The sequence below is a fragment of the Bufo bufo genome, chromosome 6, assembly GCF_905171765.1.
Source record: "Bufo bufo chromosome 6, aBufBuf1.1, whole genome shotgun sequence".
In the NCBI taxonomy this organism is placed as follows: Eukaryota; Metazoa; Chordata; class Amphibia; order Anura; family Bufonidae; genus Bufo; species Bufo bufo.
Genome location: NC_053394.1, coordinates 317,026,688 through 317,047,101, shown reverse-complemented (window position 1 = coordinate 317,047,101; position 20,414 = coordinate 317,026,688). Strand labels below are relative to the sequence as shown.

The 20,414-nt window shown below is 44.8% G+C and overlaps 1 protein-coding gene across 1 annotated transcript in view; it reads left to right on the top strand.

The window, feature by feature from the left end:
• The first annotated feature begins 2,076 nt into the window (after window positions 1-2,076).
• BECN1 (beclin 1) overlaps window positions 2,077-20,414 on the top strand; it is a 28,382-nt gene continuing 10,044 nt past the window's right edge. Inside the window, exons 1-10 of the mRNA XM_040436465.1 lie at window positions 2,077-2,200; window positions 6,773-6,907; window positions 8,538-8,602; window positions 8,751-8,809; window positions 9,915-10,005; window positions 11,630-11,766; window positions 13,097-13,291; window positions 13,559-13,705; window positions 18,411-18,560; window positions 19,389-19,449. Coding sequence (XP_040292399.1) covers window positions 6,787-6,907; window positions 8,538-8,602; window positions 8,751-8,809; window positions 9,915-10,005; window positions 11,630-11,766; window positions 13,097-13,291; window positions 13,559-13,705; window positions 18,411-18,560; window positions 19,389-19,449 — 1,026 coding nt within the window. The 5' untranslated portion in view covers window positions 2,077-2,200; window positions 6,773-6,786. The remainder of the gene's footprint in view (window positions 2,201-6,772; window positions 6,908-8,537; window positions 8,603-8,750; window positions 8,810-9,914; window positions 10,006-11,629; window positions 11,767-13,096; window positions 13,292-13,558; window positions 13,706-18,410; window positions 18,561-19,388; window positions 19,450-20,414) is intronic.

Here is a 20,414-nt window from a genome sequence, read left to right as displayed (position 1 = left end):
TTTCTCCAGCGGGGTGATCTTAGTAAGTAACCCCTATGTCTCCTGCTTCCCATCACATAATACATGATCGAACTGGCTGCCTGCAGCCACCACTAGAGGGAGCTCAGTGCCTAGAAAATTTAAAGATAACCGCTTTAACCTGTTCCCAACCACCTTACAACTATATATGCTGGCGGTCGGGAATAGCGGGCGCCATATTCTAACGTCGATCACATACATGTAACCCTTCAGATGCTGTGGTCAAAAAATCCCGGCCGTACACCGGCTCTGCCTAGCGAGGGTCAGGGGAGCTGTATATAGTGTGTGGCAGCCTCGGTCCTCCTGAGTGACATGAGGCTGCCGCACATTAGTTCCTATGGAGAGCCTACCTGTGGTAGTGATCCATAGAAAGTTAGGGTAATTCTCATTGACTCCAATGCTAAAGCAATACCGTAATTGCTTGTAAAAGAAAAAAAAACGTTTTTAAAAATATATATAAAAATTCATGACCCGCTTTCCCCAAAATTAAGAATAAAAATTTATTAACAATTAAAAAAATAAACATCATGGGCATTGCTGCGTGTAAAATGACAGTGCTATTAAAATATAAAAATATTAATCCCATATGGAAAACGGCAAAGCATAAAAAAAGTCAAAATGGCTGATTCGCCAAAGAATTTAATAAAAAGTTATAAAAAATTCATAAATACGACAATGGTGTCAATAAGTAAAGATCGCCCTAAAAATAATGAGCTCTTAGGCTACTTTCACACTTGCGGCAGAGAGATCCGGCAAGCAGTTCCGTCACCGGAACTGCCTGCCGGATCAGGCAAAATGTATGCTAATTGATGGCATTAGTAAGACTGATCAGGATCCTGATCAGTCTTAAAAATGCCTGATCAGTCAAAAAAATGCATTGAAATGCCGGATCCGTCTTTCCGCTGTCATCCGGCAAAAACGGATCCGGCATTTATTTTTTCACCTTTTTTTCAGTCTGCGCATGCGCATACCGGAAGGACGGATCCGGCATTCCGGTATTCTGAATGCCGGATCCGGCACTATTACATTCCTATGGGAAAAAATGCCGGATCCGGCATTCAGGCAAGTCTTCAGTTTTTTTAGCCGGAGATAAAACCGTAACATGCTACGGTTTTCTCTTTTGCCTGATCAGTCAAAACGACTGAACTGAAGACATCCTGATGCATCCTGAACGGATTGCTCTCCATTCAGAATGCATGGGGACATACCTGATCAGTTCTTTTCCGGTATAGAGCCCCTGTGACGGAACTCTATGCTGGAAAAGAAAAACGCAAGTGTGAAAGTACCCTTACCCAGCTCCGTACACATAATAGTAAAAAAGCCATGGGTGTCATAATATGGCGATGCAAAGAAAAAAAAAATTCTAAAGGATTTTTTATTTTTTCAGTATTAAATCGCAAAAAAAACAACAACTTATAAATATGTGCTATTGTTGTAATCCTCAGTTTTACCACATCGGAAACACCATAAAAATAAAATCCCTAAAACTGTGGCAGAATTGTGTAAATTTTATAATCTCACACCATTTGAATTTTTTTTCTTGCTTCCTACTACATTGTATGCAACCGTAAATGGTGCCATTAGAAAGTACAATTTGTCCCACAAAAACAAGCCGTTATATGGCTATGTGAATGGAAAAATAAAAAAAGTTATGGCTTTCGGAAGGCTGGGAGTAAAAGATGAAAAAAAAAAAAGGAAAATTGCCTGGTCATTAAGGGGTTAAACAGTTACCACTGTTGTAAAAAAAAAAAAAAATATATATATATATATATATATATATATAAAAGTCACTAAGCAACGAGCTCCCTCTAGTGGCGACTTCCCGAAAATGTTAAACTTGAAACCAGCTACCCTGTAATATCAGGGGACGGTGACCTAGTAATCGTCTTGAAAAATCTCACAACCCATTTTCAACAATTCAGATCGGCCTTCACCCAGCTCTCCTGACACTGACCTCCTTCCCTCCTACCATGCGGCTAAACCTGTATCTATGAGATTGTGATTGGACGGCGTACCACGTGGTAGAAGACGGTCGTCTATGCCCTTAGTTGATCGAGCAGTGACGTCACGTCCGCCCTTCTTCCGTGTAGCGGCTGTAGTCAGAAAAACATCCTGCAGGGCAGATTATCCTGGGATGTTGTCAGCCCCTGATCTGCCCTGAATCTGCAGGGGCCGGGAGCAGGTAAGACGGGCTTCTGTACAGCTTCCTGGAGAAAAACCCTTAGGCCAGGGCAGGAGAATCAGTCACTGCCCTGCTGCTGTATAGCTACATCTATATAGTTCTGGGTGTGTTCTAGATGTAATCTGTGATATAATCTGTGTAGAGATATAGCTCTGTGTATCTATATGTAATCTGTGATATAATCTGTGTAGAGATATAGCTCTGTGTATCTATATGTAATCTGTGATATAATCTGTGTAGAGATGTAGCTCTGTGTATCTATATGTAATCTGTGATATAATATAATCTGTGTAGAGATGTAGCTCTGTGTATCTATATGTAATCTGTGATATAATATAATCTGTGTAGAGATGTAGCTCTATGTATGTATGTGTGTATATATATATATATATATATATATATGTATATATATATATAATGATCCATTTGCTGTTTCATAATCCATATGATGTCAATCTTTACCATTAATTGCTCTGAATCATAGCACACCTCTAAATGTTTTATATATGGCTGTGGGAATGTCCGTAGAGGAGAGAAAAGCGTTCATGTCTAGATCACTGGTCTCTATGGGGGTCATAAAGCACTAATGCACCTGTGTGATGACTATATCTGAGTAGGATGAAGGAAAAGTACCGCCACCCGTCAGTGCTGAGCCCTTAGGCTAGGTCAACACGACATTTGTCGCACGAAAGATAGGGCACAACTACACTACAACATTTGTCGCGCGACAATTTTTATAATGATAGTCTATGGTGTCGACATGCTGTGACTGCGACGCGACAGTCGCAGAAAAATCCATCTCGAATGGATTTTTTGCGACTGTCGCAGCATGTCACAGTGCGACACCATAGACTATCATTATAAAAATTGTCGCGCGACTATTTTTATAATGATACTCTATGGTGTCGACATGCTGCGACTGCATCGCAGTATGTCGCAGGGCGACACTATTAGTGTTGAGCGAACTTGTGTTTTAAGTTCGGTGTCTAAAGTTCGGGTTATCGAAGTATCCCGTTATGGATTCTAAATTCCGTTATGGTCCATGGTAGTGGAATCCATAACGGGATACTTCGATAGCCCGAACCCGAACTTTAGACGCCGAACTTAAAACACAAGTTCGCTCAACACTATTAACTATCATTATAAAAATTGTCACGCGACAAATGTCGTAGACCTAGCCTTATGTCCTATATCTGTGAAGGGCAGAGGCTGCGGTTCCACCTGGGTCCTGGTGTCCGAAGGCTGCATAGCATTTGGTTATCCACTTTGCAAGGTGGGTGAGAGTTAAACAGATCCCATCCGTACTCTTCAAAAAAAATATATATATACATACTAAAACTAGTATAGCAGGTAAAGTCCGCGGTGTAAATTGAAAGTCTGCACTGCCGGTCAGTTTCCACTATAGATTTTTTTATTTTTTTTACTCGTTTCCAGAAAGCTGCTGGTGGATCCCATTATAGTCTATGGGGTCCGGCGGTGAATGGCAGTATCCGGCTAGGCTGGATCCAGTGAACTCCAATCCAATAAATAAAATATTGGATCCAATAAACGGAGATTTATTCCTAATACATGGCGAATTATTTATGATGTGTATTTTTCCACATTGTCGCTGCGTGCGCCGTTTTATGTTTGTGCTGCTGTTAACGCTTTTATGTTTTCAAGATCGAGGAAGATGAAGTATAAAGGTGGGTGTCAGTCACCCATATCTTCTGCGTCTGTACTGGAAAAAACTAATTATACTCACTTGTGTTTTCTTAGTGGCACCAACATTGTCCATCAGTCACCATGTCCGGCCAAGGTTATCGGGTGCAAATGAAGGCTATACTAACCCATGTGTTTGGCCTGTGACCCATGGCCTTTACCCTTCTGTTTTAGGCCTCATGCACACAACCGTATGTATTTTGCGGTCCGCAAAAAACACAGATGGCGTCCGTGTGCATTCCGTATTTTGCGGAACAGAACAGCTGGCCCCTGATAGAACAGTCCTATCCTTGTCTGTAATGGGGACAATAATAGGACATGTTCTATTTTTTTGCCGAACGGAAATACCGACATAAGGAAACGGAATGCACACAGAGTAACTTCCGTTTTTTTTTTGTAGACCCATTGAAATGAATGGTTCCGTATAGGGTCCGCAAAAAAACCTGAACGGACATGGAAAGAAAATATGTTCGTGTGCATGAGCCCTTATGTTGGAAAGAGACATGTAGTTTCTTGAGTAAAAGCCAGAAATGGATCCAGCAGGAAGTATGCGTCCTTCCCTTATATTTCCATTCCTGGCTTTGGCTCAAAAATCTGCCACAGAATCGGCAAGTGTGAAATGTCTGGTTAGGGTTGGAATCGCAACTATGGGCCTATTTTTAACTGGAAATACTTTGCCATCATAACAAATAACATTCTGCTGTTCTTCATGGTGGGGCTGATATGCAGTTAATGAGTACATGTTGGGAATAATGAGATTCATATAGCAGGGAAATTTCCCAGGGACCACCCATGCCCTCCTCATGCCGCCAGCCAGGTACATAATGATCTGATGTTCTCAGCATTAATAAATGCTAGGGACATCAGGTACTTGTGTACCTGACCAGCAGTTATGCAGGGGCGGTATTTTGTACTGCACTGTGGTATTTGGTTCTGCAGGGGCGGCTGTATTTTGTGCTGCACTATGGTATTTGGTTCTGCAGGGGCGGTATTTTGTGCTGCACTGTAGTATTTGGTTCTGCAGGGGCGGTATTTTGTGCTGCACAGTGGTATTTGGTTCTGCAGGGTCGGTATTTTGTGCTGCACAGTGGTATTTGGTTGTGCAGGGGCGGTATTTTGTGCTGCACAGTGGTATTTGGTTGTGCAGGGGCGGTATTTTGTGCTGCACAGTGGTATTTGGTTGTGCAGGGGCGGTATTTTGTGCTGCACAGTGGTATTTGGTTCTGCAGGGGCGGCTGTATTTTGTGCTGCACAGTGGTATTTGGTTCTGCAGGGGAGGTATTTTGTGCTGCACTGTGGTATTTGGTTCTGCAGGGGAGGTATTTTGTGCTGCACTGTGGTATTTGGTTCTGCAGGGGAGGTATTTTGTGCTGCACTGTGGTATTTGGTTCTGCAGGGGAGGTATATTGTGCTGCACTGTGGTATTTGGTTCTGCAGGGGAGGTATTTTGTGCTGCACTGTAGTATTTGGTTCTGCAGGGGAGGTATTTTGTGCTGCACTGTAGTATTTGGTTCTGCAGGGGCGGTATTTTGTGCTGCACAGTGGTATTTGGTTCTGCAGGGGTAGTATTTTGTGCTGCACTGTGGTATTTGGTTCTGCAGGGGAGGTATTTTGTGCTGCACTGTGGTATTTGGTTCTGCAGGGGCGGTATTTTGTGCTGCACTGTAGTATTTGGTTCTGCAGGGGCGGTATTTTGTGCTGCACTGTAGTATTTGGTTCTGCAGGGGCGGTATTTTGTGCTGCACTGTAGTATTTGGTTCTGCAGGGGCGGTATTTTGTGCTGCACTGTAGTATTTGGTTCTGCAGGGGAGGTATTTTGTGCTGCACTGTAGTATTTGGTTCTGCAGGGGCGGTATTTTGTGCTGCACTGTAGTATTTGGTTCTGCAGGGGAGGTATTTTGTGCTGCACTGTAGTATTTGGTTCTGCAGGGGCGGTATTTTGTGCTGCACTGTAGTATTTGGTTCTGCAGGGGAGGTATTTTGTGCTGCACTGTAGTATTTGGTTCTGCAGGGGCGGTATTTTGTGCTGCACTGTAGTATTTGGTTCTGCAGGGGAGGTATTTTGTGCTGCACTGTAGTATTTGGTTCTGCAGGGGCGGTATTTTGTGCTGCACAGTGGTATTTGGTTCTGCAGGGGTAGTATTTTGTGCTGCACTGTGGTATTTGGTTCTGCAGGGGAGGTATTTTGTGCTGCACTGTGGTATTTGGTTCTGCAGGGGCGGTATTTTGTGCTGCACTGTGGTATTTGGTTCTGCAGGGGCGGTATTTTGTGCTGCACTGTAGTATTTGGTTCTGCAGGGGAGGTATTTTGTGCTGCACTGTAGTATTTGGTTCTGCAGGGGCGGTATTTTGTGCTGCACTGTAGTATTTGGTTCTGCAGGGGAGGTATTTTGTGCTGCACTGTAGTATTTGGTTCTGCAGGGGCGGTATTTTGTGCTGCACTGTAGTATTTGGTTCTGCAGGGGAGGTATTTTGTGCTGCACTGTAGTATTTGGTTCTGCAGGGGCGGTATTTTGTGCTGCACTGTAGTATTTGGTTCTGCAGGGGAGGTATTTTGTGCTGCACTGTAGTATTTGGTTCTGCAGGGGCGGTATTTTGTGCTGCACTGTGGTATTGATAGTCCTGCCTACTTGTATTGCCCCACCTTCTTTCAGATTGGACTTGCATACAACATGGAGCTACCAATTCAGCAAAGATCTCAGTGACACATCTGACCCATCCTAAGGGCTTTTATAATGCATTCTTAGGGTGTCCTGTCAGAGATGTTAACTCTGGGTTGTGTGAATGGCACCTGACTATTAGAACCTCATTGGTAGTAATGAGCACATTTGCCTCTCATGTTTCACTTGTTATCATGGGTTATTGTTCCAGCATTATTCAGGAATATGGAAACTTCCAAATCCTCCACCATGCAAGTGAGCTTTGTATGTCAGCGATGCAGCCAGCCATTGAAGCTAGACACCTCCTTCAAGATCCTGGATAAAGTCACCATGCAGGAGCTGACAGGTGAGTCACTTGGTGCCTTTTGGTTTCCATCTTATAAAGTGATGGCATATTGCTGGGATATGTTGTCACTTTATGATGGGTGGGGGGGGGGGGGGGGACCTCCAAGACCTCCATGACCTCCATCAATCTTGAGAATGAAGGGCTGCAGCCTCTTCAGTTTCCCTGTCCGGCGGTGCCCCGGCCACCCACTGTACATGGGGATCTGCAGCAGAGCTCCTTTCCGGTGAATGTGGCCGACTGCGGTCCCCTGCACAGCTGTGTCGCTCGAAAACCCCAGGAAATGCCTTTAAAGGGGTTATCTCACTTCAAAAAATAGCATTTATTATGTAGTAGAAGTTAATACAAGGCACTTACTAATGTATTGTTATTATCCATATTGCTTCCTTCACTGGCTGGATTCATTTTCCCATCACATTGTACACTGCTCGTTTCCATGGTTAGGACCACATTGCAATCCATCAGCGGTGGCCGTGCTGCTGTCGCCTATAGGAAAAAGCACCTTTTCCTATAGTGTGCAAGCACGACCACCGCTGATGGATTACAGGGTGGTCGTAAGAAATGAAATGAGAAAATGAATCAGGCCAGCAAAGGAAGGAATATGGACAATCACAGTACATTAGTAAGTGCCTTGTATTGATTTTCTCTACATGATAAATGCCATTTGCTGAAGTGAGACAATCCCTTTAATTCAAATTATGGGTTATCACAGTTTTACTTCTTGGATAGCTAAGGAAGTATACGTGCAGAAAAAAATCCTTTTAAAGGGGTTGTCCGCTATTTGATATTCATGACCTATCCTCAGGATAAAGTCAACGAGCGTTTAGGAAGGAGTTGTCCAACTGAAGTGAATGGGACGGCTTAGGTGTAATTACACCCGCTCCCTATCTGGAGGATAGATCATCGGTATAAGAAAGCGGACAATCCCCAAATCCAGCATCGATGGGACATAAAAACGGGCAAAACTGTATATCAGTCATAGGGGTCAAGCACAATAACTCCTAAAATAAGATATAAGGTACAACATATTCTGTCATGCTGAGGAAAGCCTGCAGTAGAGAGTAGAGCAGTACTTACCTTGCAGATCCAGCACCACTGCTCCTGTTCTCCTAGCGGGGTTCTGTTTTGTAACGTCCTGTCTCCACAACACATGCCCACAGCAGCCAATCACTGGCTTCAGTGGACGCCAAAGAGGCCAGTGATTGGCTGTAGCAGTCTAATGTTGCTGACATGACGTCGCCGCTGCAGCCAAGTAAAGAGAGCCCGGCCCGGGAGAAGGTTAGATCTGCAAGTTAAGCACTGCTCTGCTCCTTATTGCAGGCTTTTTCCAGCATTGTCCAGCTTTTTACTGAAACCAGACAACCCCTTTAAGGGCATGTTCAGTGTGGCATGTGTACCGCAGAGAATCTGCAGCGTATTGCCGTACCTGCACTGCAGGCCACGTTATGTGCAGGTTCACCCTTTGCAATGCAGCAGATTCGCATCGTATAAATTGCGCAGCAAATTGCAGACCATCTGATGCGGATTTGGTTGCTGTGGATCCACAGCAGGCCTGTCCTAGTCTTACATATCCGGAACCGGTTTTATCTCTAGAAATCCGCTCACATACTGATACAAGCGTATTGCATTACAGCTCCACTGGTGTCCGCAGCCGCAGTGAAGCCGGGGGACACGCAGGAAGAGGATCTAAGCACTGAGGTAATGGTAGATGGGCGTCATGAAGTAGAAGTCATTGATGTCGTATTCTAGCATACCACCATTGTAATCTGTAGTGACTACTATACGGTTTTCTTTGTCTTTTTTAAAGCTTTGAAATGATGATGTGTGGGGTTTTTTTTGTCCATAGGAACCATTTGTAGAAAACCGGCCGGATGGAGTTTCTAGAAGATTGATCCCACCTGCCAGGTACGCACCATATAGACCCTAAACCGTTATCTTTAAGCACACACATTTTTCATGTAAAACTGAAGGGATATAGAGGTTTTCTGCGCCGCTTACCAAGCAGAGTACCGTCCATTGGATAGCGGCTGTGCTTGGTATTGCAGCCCAGGTCCATACACTTCAATTAGTCAGAGCTGTGCTTAGGCCGTGTGACCGAAGAACGTGACATCACTGGTCGCGGCGCTCACAGTGACATGATCTCTTCCAACAGCTGATCAGTAGGGATGCTGGGAGTCGGACCCCCACCAATCAGATACCAGCCATCACCAAGCCTTCCTATTGGCACGCCGAAAATAGCCAAGAGGCGCGCTCGGCAATTTTCAAAATCCCCATAGAAATGAATGGGAGCGCACCACGCGTGCGCGCCCACCGCTTCCATTTATTTCTATGGAGCCGACGGAAATAGCCGAGCCAGGATGTCAGCTCAGGGTGTGTGTCCTTTCTCAGTGGGTTCTCAGTCTTTCTGCTGTAGCTCTTTCCCTCTAAGAGCATATAAAACTGGAGGCAGTGGAAGATCTAAACTGAGAGCGTGCGACCACCTTACTGAAGTGGACAAGAAATAAGGAGAAGAACAAACAACAGGTGGCGCCATACAGAGAAATTTCATTGAATAATTCAGTGGCTGTACTAAGTTTTGAATGACATGTAATTACAAAAGTACTTAGATCCAGGTACTGGTTTGAACAATGTAGAATATTCTTTGTGGCACAACCCCTACAGGTTTACTTACTTTCCAGCCCTTGTGCTTGTTAAAGGGGTTGTCCAGGATTAGGAAAAAACATGGATGCCTTCTTCCAGAAACACCACCCTTGTCCATGGGTTGTGTCTGGTATTGCATCTCGGCTCCATTGGAGTCAATGGGGGCAGAGCTGCAATACCGCGCACAACCTGTCAACAAGGGGTGGTGCTGTTTTCGGAAGAACGCAGCCATGTCTTTCTAATCCTGGACAATCCCTTGACGCATCACTGTAGAAATGTGTAAACTGAGTTGGTAAATTGCAGCCAGCACATAAGGGTGAATGTATTAATATTGGCTTCCTAATAATATTCTACAAACATTTGCCTTTAGGATGATGTCCACAGAGAGTGCAAACAGCTTTACCCTGATAGGAGAAGCATCTGATGGAGGCACAATGGAGAATCTAAGTAGGAGACTCAAGGTAGAGCCGTCCACGTTTAACGTAGTGTTATATAAGGTCTTCTATCTTTAGGACATAGGCCTCATGCACACAGCCGTGTCTGTATTTCGGTCAACAAAATACAGATACCTTCATTAGACATGGCCATCCTTGTCTGCAGTACAGACGTGGACATGTTCTATCATTTGTGGAATGACCACACCGATCCGCAAAAAGCACCATAGAAATGAATGGGTCCGTGTGCTATCCAGCGGTGACATATGCAGGCTGGACACGTGACTGCTGAGGCCATTGATTGGCCGGCACCGGTGACGTGCCTGTAGATGGCACATCACACTCCTGGTCCAGCAGGAGGTCCCTGCATCCTGCCTGGTGATATGAAAAGGATTTCCCGGTCTTGGAGAAAGCCTTTAAAGAGGACCTTTCACCTGTATAAACGATGTTAACTGAGTATGCTGCCATATAGAGCGGCGCCCGGGGATCTCACTGCACTTACTATTATCCCCGGAGGTTTTTTTCTCCCAGGCTGTGAGCTGTGCGCTGCGATTGGCCAGCGCTGCAGCCTAGGAGAAGGAGACGCCCACAGGACAAGAGAAGACCCGCCTACTATAACTTAAGAAGCAAAGGTACCGGAGCCTATAACGGGAGAACGGAGCGGCGCCCGGGAATAATAGTAAGTGCAGTGAGATCCCCGGGCGCCGCTCTATATGGCAGCATACTCAGTTAACATCGTTTATACAGGTGAAAGGTCCTCTTTAAAGAGCATTTGTCAGCAGGATCTACCCAATTAAGGGCTCGTTCACACGAACGTTTTTTGCGTTCCGTATACGGGCCGTTTTTTTAGTTCCGTATACGGAACCATTCATTTCAATGGTTGTGGAAAAAAAACGGAATGTATTCCGTATGCATTCCGTTTCCGTATTTCCGTTCCGTTCAAAGATAGAACATATCCTATTATTGCACGCATAACGGACAAGGATAGTACTGTTCTATCAGGGGCCAGCTGTTCCGTTCCGCAAAAAACGGAATGCACACGGACGTCATCCGTATTTTTTGCGGACCGCAAAATACTGAAAAAGCCATACGGTCGTGTGCAAGAGGCCTAAAGTAGGGATACTGCCTGGAAGGGTTGATCTTTCTGATTAAGGCTACTTTCACATCTGCATTTTTCCTGGATCCGTCATGGATCAGCAAAAACACTTCCGTTAGGATAGTACAACCGTCTGTATCCGTTATGAACGGATCCAGTTGTATTATCTCCAACATAGACAAGTCCATGGGTGCCGGATCCGTTTTCTTTTGTGTCCGAGAAAACAGACCCGGCACCATTGACGTACATTGTGTTTCATGCCGGATCCGTCTTGCTCCGCATCCCATAACGCACTGAAAAACACAGCGGTTTTGTGTCTGGCATGGGAACGCAACCAAACGAAACGGAATGCATTCTGGTGCACTCCGCTTAGTTCAGTTTTGTCCCCATTGACACTGAATAGGTTAAAAAGTGAAGCGTTTTCCTCCGGTATGGAGATCCTCTGCCAGATCTGAATACCGGAAAGGAAAAGCGCAGATGGGAAAGTAGCCTAAAATGATACCTGTAAAATGACACGTGGATATAAGGCAAGCTGGTTTTTAATTTGTGTTCTAGGTGACGGGAGATCTGTTTGACATCATGTCAGGTCAGACAGATGTGGACCATCCTCTTTGTGAGGAGTGCACGGACACCCTCCTGGATCAGCTCGACACCCAGTTGAACATCACGGAGAATGAGTGCCAGAACTACAAGTACGAGACATGAACCCGAAGATGCGCATTGTGTCAGGGCGTACCAGGCTTTGCAGTGAGATCACACATGACCATTGCATACGGTGACACGTTTCCTTGCATCGGGTGGAGCCCGGGCCCAAATATCTACTAATGCAGCGAAAATTTCTGGTGGAATTAATATCTACACACCCCCTCTGTCTTGGGGTACTGTATGTGCACACGCATTAGGTTTCACACAGATTTCAGCGCATGTGAATGGGGTTTCCGCAACTCGCGCATTAGAAAATTTTCCCTCCGCTTTTCGGCTTATCAGCGGAACGAGTCTGCTAATTAAATAAGTGGCACGTCACCTATATCATTTGGAGAAGCCGGAGATTAGTCTCTTTGAGTGATAACAGGACGAATTCTCATGCACATTCTCATAAACTACCACAAGAGGACACAGTTTTAAATTAGAGGAGCAAAGGTTTAAAAGTAATATCAGGAAGTATTACTTTACTGAGAGAGTAGTGGATGTATGGAATAGCCTTCCTGCAGAAGTGGTAGCTGCAAATACAGTGGAGGAGTTTAAGCATGCATGGGATAGGCATAAGGCCATCCTTCTTATAAGATAGGGCCGGGGGCTATCCATAGTATTCAGTATATTGGGCAGACTAGATGGGCCAAATGGTTCTTATCTGCCGACACATTCTAGGTTTCTATGCACACCTGCAGTATATATTCAAGTTGTTGTTTTTTGGGGGGGAGGGGGTATTCTGTATATGCAATTGTTGAGTATAATCATACCATGTTCTTGCAGTTAACAGATTTTCTCATTTTTGGGGTTGGATGTGATTACAGAAAATGTGTAATTTTGTCTCCAAAAACAGCCCTTTTTGTAAGCTTCTGAGCTGCAATACCAAAAACGGCCTACAGACAAGGGTGGCGCCATTTCTAGGGGGGGGGGGGAATTTGTTCCTAATCTAATACAGTCACTTAAAAGCTGAACTCTAAATGTGTGATGGCATTTACACTACTCCATGTCATACTCTGAGAGATGTTGTGGGCACTTTTGGAATCAATGCACTGGAGATCTACTTTAGCCACCTCTGTGTCTGCCTGCAACATGGGTCCCTGGTGATTTTCTTTGGCTTGATCCTGCTGAGGGACATATCTCCATGTGCTTGGGAACCTACCGAATGGCTTTCTATATTTTGGCTTTCTCATTACCTCTGAGTCTGGGAAAACAGTCACCTTCTTGCAATCAGCTTCTAAGATACCACATTTGAGGGGGGTCTTGGGGATAACGTGTTGTTTAGCTTGGGAGCTGTCTGAATTTTTGATAGTTCATCTCCTTTTGCGGTTATAGACGTTGCCTTGAAATCCTTGAGAAAATGAACGAAGATGACAAAGAGAAACTGGAAGCCAAGCTGAAGGAGCTAGCAGAAGATGAAGAAAGGCTGATTCAGGAGCTAGAGGAAGTTGAGAGAAACCGAGAGCAGGTGGTTCAAGATATTGAAAAAGTGAGACAAGAGGCAGAGAGACTAGAGCAGGAGGAGGTCCAGTAAGTATGCTCCTTCAAAATGGGTGTTAGATATCCTAATAACCTGGCCTTCTTTGAATTGTTCCTGCGCTGGTCCTCTCATGAGGAGTATGGTGGTATGGAAGTGTTACTGTATTCCCTAAGAAAGAACATAGGTTTCTGTAAAGGGTGTATCTAAGGAAGCAAGATCACGTTGGTTACTTCTTCTTACTATGTGGCCCCTATGTTTTCTATGCTTCTCTATGTAACTCAATTTCCTTCATTCTTTTCCACTTCTTTTTACCAAAGGTACCAAAAAGAGTACAGCGAGTTCAAGCGCCAGCAGTTGGAGCTGGATGATGAACTGAAGAGTGTGGACAATCAGATGAGATATGCTCAGCTTCAGCTTGACAAACTTAGGAAGACCAACGTCTTTAATGCCACCTTCCACATATGGTAAGCCTATGTACGAGGAAACCTATTTCCAGTATGTGAAGCCTGGTAACCAGACTGCTGTGACCAGGGTTTGACATTTATTTCAGTCTTCGTAAATATTAACAGGGTTCTCCTCGTTGGACAATTAGAATAGTTCTCCAAGGATAAGATGATCACTGGGTGTCCTAAAGCTGGAGCCCCTAGGGTTCAGTAGTACGTTGTAGGGACACCAGGCAACAAGTGCTTAACCGGTTAAGGACGGCCTGACGTATATTTACAATTGGCAGTCCAGGTCTCTAATGCCCATACCATAGTATATGTACAATGCAGGCTATAGCTGGCTGCGCAAGGATCGGGCAGCCAATTGTCAGGTCCTCCTGTCAAAGACTACTTCTGTTTTCGCTATTCTCACATACACAGCACTCAATGAGCGCGGTGTGTGGAACAGCAGAGGCAGCGAAGCTACCGCGATTCATCCCAATGATGTGGTCACGTGATCTGCAGGTTGTAGGGCAGCTGCTGTGTCATACTGAACCCAGCACTTGTCATGGGGCTGCAGTGTACACTTACTGGCATTGCTGTAGAATCCAAAGGGAGATCTGCAGTGGCAAATTTACACCAAATTGTGCAGATTTCTGCTGTGGCACCCAACGAGCAGGGGAAAAAGAAATAGAATACTGAACTCCCGTGGGGCTTCCCTGACACCCTTGCCTGCTCCGATGTCAGCCTCCTGTAATAATGTCTTGTCCCATGTGACCGCTGCAGCCAGTGATTGGCTGCATCGGTTCTTTGGGACAAGATGTTTTTGCAGGAAGCTTGATTCAAAGAGGCTGGCATCGGAGCAGGCAAGGGTGTCAGGGAACCTCCATTTTGGGTGAATATTCTTGTGGACCTGCCACTGCACTTCCTGTATGTGTGCACTGCAGCCCCAGCTACAGGGCAAATCTGCTTTAATACAAGCTTCAGTTGCCAAAGTCAGGGTCCTAGGCAAAGCAAGATTTTTTTTTTTTTTTTTTTTTTTTTAGCCCTGTCGATGAGCCTGTACAGCAGAAAAGTACAGTGTAAAAAAAACAAAAAATAGCACAGTGAACTTTGAGAGACAGACCATAAAAAAACCAAAACAAATAAAATCTCAAAAAAATAACCCCCTCCAAAAATATGTTCCCTGTACGAGTCATACCGCTAGCCCAGGATTACCTGAAAATGGACACGTAATAGATCACAGTTTATGGTACACAATGACAAACGTAAATAACATTTTTTTTTAGGTTAATATTAGCCAAAAGCATATTTTTTTTTTTTACTATTTTCTCTCAAATTATCAGCCAAACAAATTCCTTAAAGGGAGTCTGTCACCTCCATATGGCCATATACAGTGCTTACATGGCTCTGTAGCTCACCTATACAGGATTGTAACGGTACCTTTGTTCTTTTCTTTAGACTTGCACAAGCAGGAAAAACTAAGTTTAATTCATATGCAAATGAGCACTCGCAAATGCCCAGGGGCGGCGTTCAGTGTGTAGGTGCCCAGGCTGCTCTGCCTTTTTTTCACTTTACTCCTCCCTGGTCTCTGCTTTTGCTCGCCCGCCAAGTCTCTTGCCTCATCGATAGGTCCGGACTTGGAGGGCGGGCAAAGGCAGAGACTGGGGAGGAGTAAAGTGAAAAGAAGGCAGCGCAGCCTGGGCACCTACACACTGAACGCCGCCCCTAGGCACTTGTGAGTGCTCATTTGCATATTAATTAAACTTAGTTTTTCCTGCCGGTGCAAGTCTAAAGAAAAGAACAAAGGTACCGTTACAATCCTGTATAGGTGTGCTACAGAGCCATGTAAGCACTGTGTATGGCCATATGGAGGTGACAGACTCCCTTTAAAACAAAGGAATAAATGAAGTATATAAAAAATGATATTTAGGGCTCATGCACACAAACGCGTGTCGGGCCCATATTGCAGCCTGCAAACAGCGGGTCCGTAATATACAGGCCCCGGCCGTTTTTGCTTCGCATCACAGATGCCGACCCATTCACTTGAATGAGCCCACAATCCAGAAGGTGGGGTTTCTCTCCGTGCCTCCGCACCGCAAAATAATAGAACATGTTCGGACTGATCACAGACCCATTCAAGTTGAGTGGGTCTGCATCTGTCTGCGGAAACTGCACATATGTTGCCTATGCATTGGGGACCGCAAATTGCACTGAACGGCCGTGTGCATGAGCCCTAAAAGAAACCTGAATTATTCCTAAAAAAAAAAAAAAAAAACACAAAGAAAATCCTGTTGCTAGCCCTACACATAACATGCCTGTCCAGTCCCTTTAAAGGGAGCAGACTTGTAACCATGGAGAGAACATCTCTCAACCTCTCCTCACTCCACTCACCAATGATGAGCGCGCTGTGGAATCTTAAAGGGACTCTGTCACCACTTTCTAACCCCCCCTTTTCAAAGTATTGTTATCTGCATGGCGCCCCTGTGATTATAAATGTGTTGTTAGAAGTTAAATTCGCCGTCTCCTTTTGATAAAAAGAGCTTTTATCTAACCTGTCAATCTTCTTGATAAGGTGCCCAGGGCGTTTCTTTTCGTCTCAATCTGCCGCCCGCCGCCGCCACCGTTGGTGCCCAGCTCCTCCCCTCATGCTTTCAGCGCCGCCTGAATGTAATCAAATACGCCTCCGGCTCTCTCTCAGTGCCCCCTCCTCCTTTTCAAAGATCCCGCGCGTGCGCACAGGGCTGTGCCTGATGCGCCCGTGCGGACATTTACAATCAGCCTCATTGAGCGAAGTGCGCATGCGCGCACTTCGCTCAACCTCCTCATCAGACGAGCACTGCAGCCGGCTGGCTGCAGTGCTCGTCTGATGAGGAGGTTGAGCGAAGTGCGCGCATGCGCACTTCGCTCAATGAGGCTGATTGTAAATGTCCGCACGGGCGCATCAGGCACAGCCCTGTGCGCACGCGCGGGATCTTTGAAAAGGAGGAGGGGGCACTGAGAGAGAGCCGGAGGCGTATTTGATTACATTCAGGCGGCGCTGAAAGCATGAGGGGAGGAGCTGGGCACCAACGGTGGCGGCGGCGGGCGGCAGATTGAGACGAAAAGAAACGCCCTGGGCACCTTATCAAGAAGATTGACAGGTTAGATAAAAGCTCTTTTTATCAAAAGGAGACGGCGAATTTAACTTCTAACAACACATTTATAATCACAGGGGCGCCATGCAGATAACAATACTTTGAAAAGGGGGGGTTAGAAAGTGGTGACAGAGTCCCTTTAATACTAGGCCTTCCCCTCTGCAGACAGTTAAATTATCCCTCAAGGCGTGGAAATTGTACCTGGGCAGTACTGGCAATGCAGGGACTATCCCATCCCAGGTCATATCCATGAATTGTCTGGCTGATCACATTCCGGGACTTAACCTTCGGAGTTGGATCTCCCAGGGTGTCAAAACGGCGCAAGATTTGATGGACAAGGAGGATCTTCTATCCTTTTCCCATATACATGATAATTATCACATTCCCCACGGGGATTTCTACAAATTCCTACAAATCAGATCTTTTCTGAAGGGGAGGGAGGGTAAGTCCCTACAGTTCCCACTGATAGTTAGGAGTTTCTTGCATGATAGGTTCCCGAAAAGGGGAGGTATCTCTCTCTTTTAATATCTTCTGAATCGGGGAAATGAGTGGACAAAACCGCCCCCCATGAAAGCATGGGAAAAAGACCTCGATCAAACGTTTTCTAAAGAGCAATGGCATGCAGCCTTCAGAATAGCCACCTCTTCTTTTAGATGTGTGACACACCAAGAGGCCATTTTTAAAACTAGCCTAAGATGGTATTTTACCCCGAATAGACTGAACCTGATGTTTCCCTCTGCCACTCCGGACTGCTGGAGATTATGTGGACACAGGGGGTCCCTCCTCCATATCTTATGGTCTTGCCCCAAGGTTTCCCTTCTATGGAGTAGTGTGCATCACCTACTGGCCACCCTTATGCCTACACTCCCCCCTCTATCGCCCGAACTGGCACTTCTATTCATCGGAATAGACACCATAGATAGTAGCTGTAGGACTGTATTGGCTCATATACTTATGGCAACCAAATTAACGATCACCAAGCATTGGAAGGACCCTAATACCCCTCCCCTACAGGAGGTGATCTCTCTAGTAAATTCTACCTGTATGCACGAAAAAATGTCTCATACTGGCACTCTGTCCCTAAAAAAAAATTCCAGCCCGCATGGTCAGTTTGGATTTCCAGTCAGTGGTATGTGTGTTAACAAATTCCCGAAGATTGTCCCAGAGTACCCATAGATCTTAGGCCCTCTTTGAGGTCAGTGTCTGTTTCGAGCTGCGATTCCGGTTAGTGGGACACCTGATAGCCTTGTGTTCAGACTGTTAACTCTGTTCTATGTTCATTGTCATTTATATTTTTGTGTTTCTTTTACTTTGTTTTATTTTCTTTGAAATCTCACTCCTTCAATGAACCCCTGGCTCACGTGTAATGCTCTTCTGCGGTATATTTGACGCTTGTATTATTACTTGAACGATAACTGATAATAAATGGGCTAATGAATAACTATTGTTTAGGCGCTATTACGCCCTGTATGTGACATTGTAACTTTACTTTTTGGAGATAATCAATAAAAACTTTGTGATTATAAAGGGAGCAGACCTAATGCCTTATTGTTGTATACCAGTCTCTGGTGTAACTTGGTATCTTGTCTCTTAAATCCTTCTGATCATAGGCATAGTGGACAATTTGGCACCATCAACAATTTCCGTCTTGGTCGACTACCCAGTGTTCCTGTGGAGTGGAATGAGATAAACGCAGCTTGGGGTCAAACCGTTTTACTCCTCCATGCCTTGGCTAACAAGATGGGGCTGGAGTTCCAGAGGTGAGTGCAGTACAGATAACACTTTCCTTACATTTTACTTACTAAGCAATAATGATAATGTACTGTACATGCATCATGCAAATATGTAATCCCTTTGTATATGTAAGATATAGTCAAAGTTTCCCAGACGTTGAAGTTTACTTAAAGAGACCTTCTCCAGAGCGGGACGTGCCCTGTGCAGTGTCTCTTGAAGGAGGTCCTTAATCCTTAGGATACCGGAGGTTTTTGCGTTTTCATTTTTCTTCCTCATCTGCCTTGAGCCATAATGTTCTTATTTTTCCGTTCACAAAGTCTTTCGAGGGCTTATTTTTTGCAGGACATTGTACTTTCTAATGCCACCATTTAATATGGCATACAACGTAGTGGGAAGCGGGGAAAAAAATTCCAAATTGGGTGGAATTGGGAAAAAAAATGCAATTCCCCCACCGTTTTACGGGTTTTGTCCCTACGCCGTTCCCTTTGCAGCAAAACTGACCCATGTTTATATATTTTTTTTTTTTTTATTGTACAGAAAGGAGGGTGATTTAAACGTATATTTTTATTTTTATTTTTTACTTTTTTTTTTTATATAAGCGGGGAGCTCCTCCTCTTACAGCCCAGACTGGCAGAAGTGCCAATCCAGGGCTGTTTAATGCTTTACATGCATGCGTGTGCCATGTTTACCCATCAGTCCAGCACCGTACATGTACCGTGCTGGTAGCAAAGGGGTTAAATGGGACCTACCGTAATAAGGCATATGGACAAGGGATCGGATATCTTAATAGAACAATCACTTTAAATTATAGCAGCAAACATGAAATTTTGATAATTTTCCTCGATTCACTTTAGATATCGTTTGGTGCCATTTGGGAATCATTCTTATTTGGAGTCCCTCACAGACAAGTCTAAGGTAGATATAACTTTTTATAACCTGCATCTGGTACATCTCTTTCTATATGATGGCGTATCCACTAGTACTAGCGGTCCCTCATGATACAATGGGCTCAGGATACTTTCAACTTCCAATAGTTTTTCCTGGGTCATAGTAAGTTGAAACTAGACTCTGCATACAGTGTCTCAGACACCGATCCAACCAATCAGCATGGCCATTTCTCTAGTTAATCGCCTCCACTGGTTATCTTAACAGTACAGTGCGGTACTACGTGTTCTGCAATGCCCGCTGTCTGTCAGGATGAGCTGCTCCTTCCCAGGTCAGATGAGGGCGGCTCCATTTTTTAGTTTTCTTTTACAATGTGTGCTGTACAGGACCCTGAAGGAGCTCCTGTCCGCAGAAAGTGATCTTTACAGCTTCCATAATCTATTTCTGACTGTTATATGTATACGCTTGATGTGTCTTGGGTATCTGCTTGTTTTTCTTGGGATGACATATTGCGGTATTGGAATCAATTAGTTTATCCGAGTGTTATGGACTCAAGTTACAAAGGTTTCAACGTGTAAAGGTCGTCAGAACCAATTAAGACTACTTTCACATCTGTGTTTTCCTGTCCGGTTTTGAGATCCGGAAGAGAATCTCAAAACCGGAGGGAAAACGCTTCAGTTTTGTCTCCATTCATTGTCAATAGGGATAAAACTAAACAAACCGAAACGCAGTGCACCAGAATGCATTCCGTTTCGGTTTGTTGCGTTCCCTTGCAAGCAGTATTTTTGTGTGCGGCATGGGGAACTGAACAAACCGGATCCGGCACCAAAAACCATGTAAGTCAATGGTGCTGGATCCGATTTTTTTTTTTTTTTTTTTTTTTTTTTTTTTTTTTTTTAAATTCACACACGAAAAAACTGATCCGGCGCCTATTGGCTTAGTCTACTTTCACACTGGCGTTTCTGGGTCCGCTTCTGAGATCCGTTCAGGGCTCT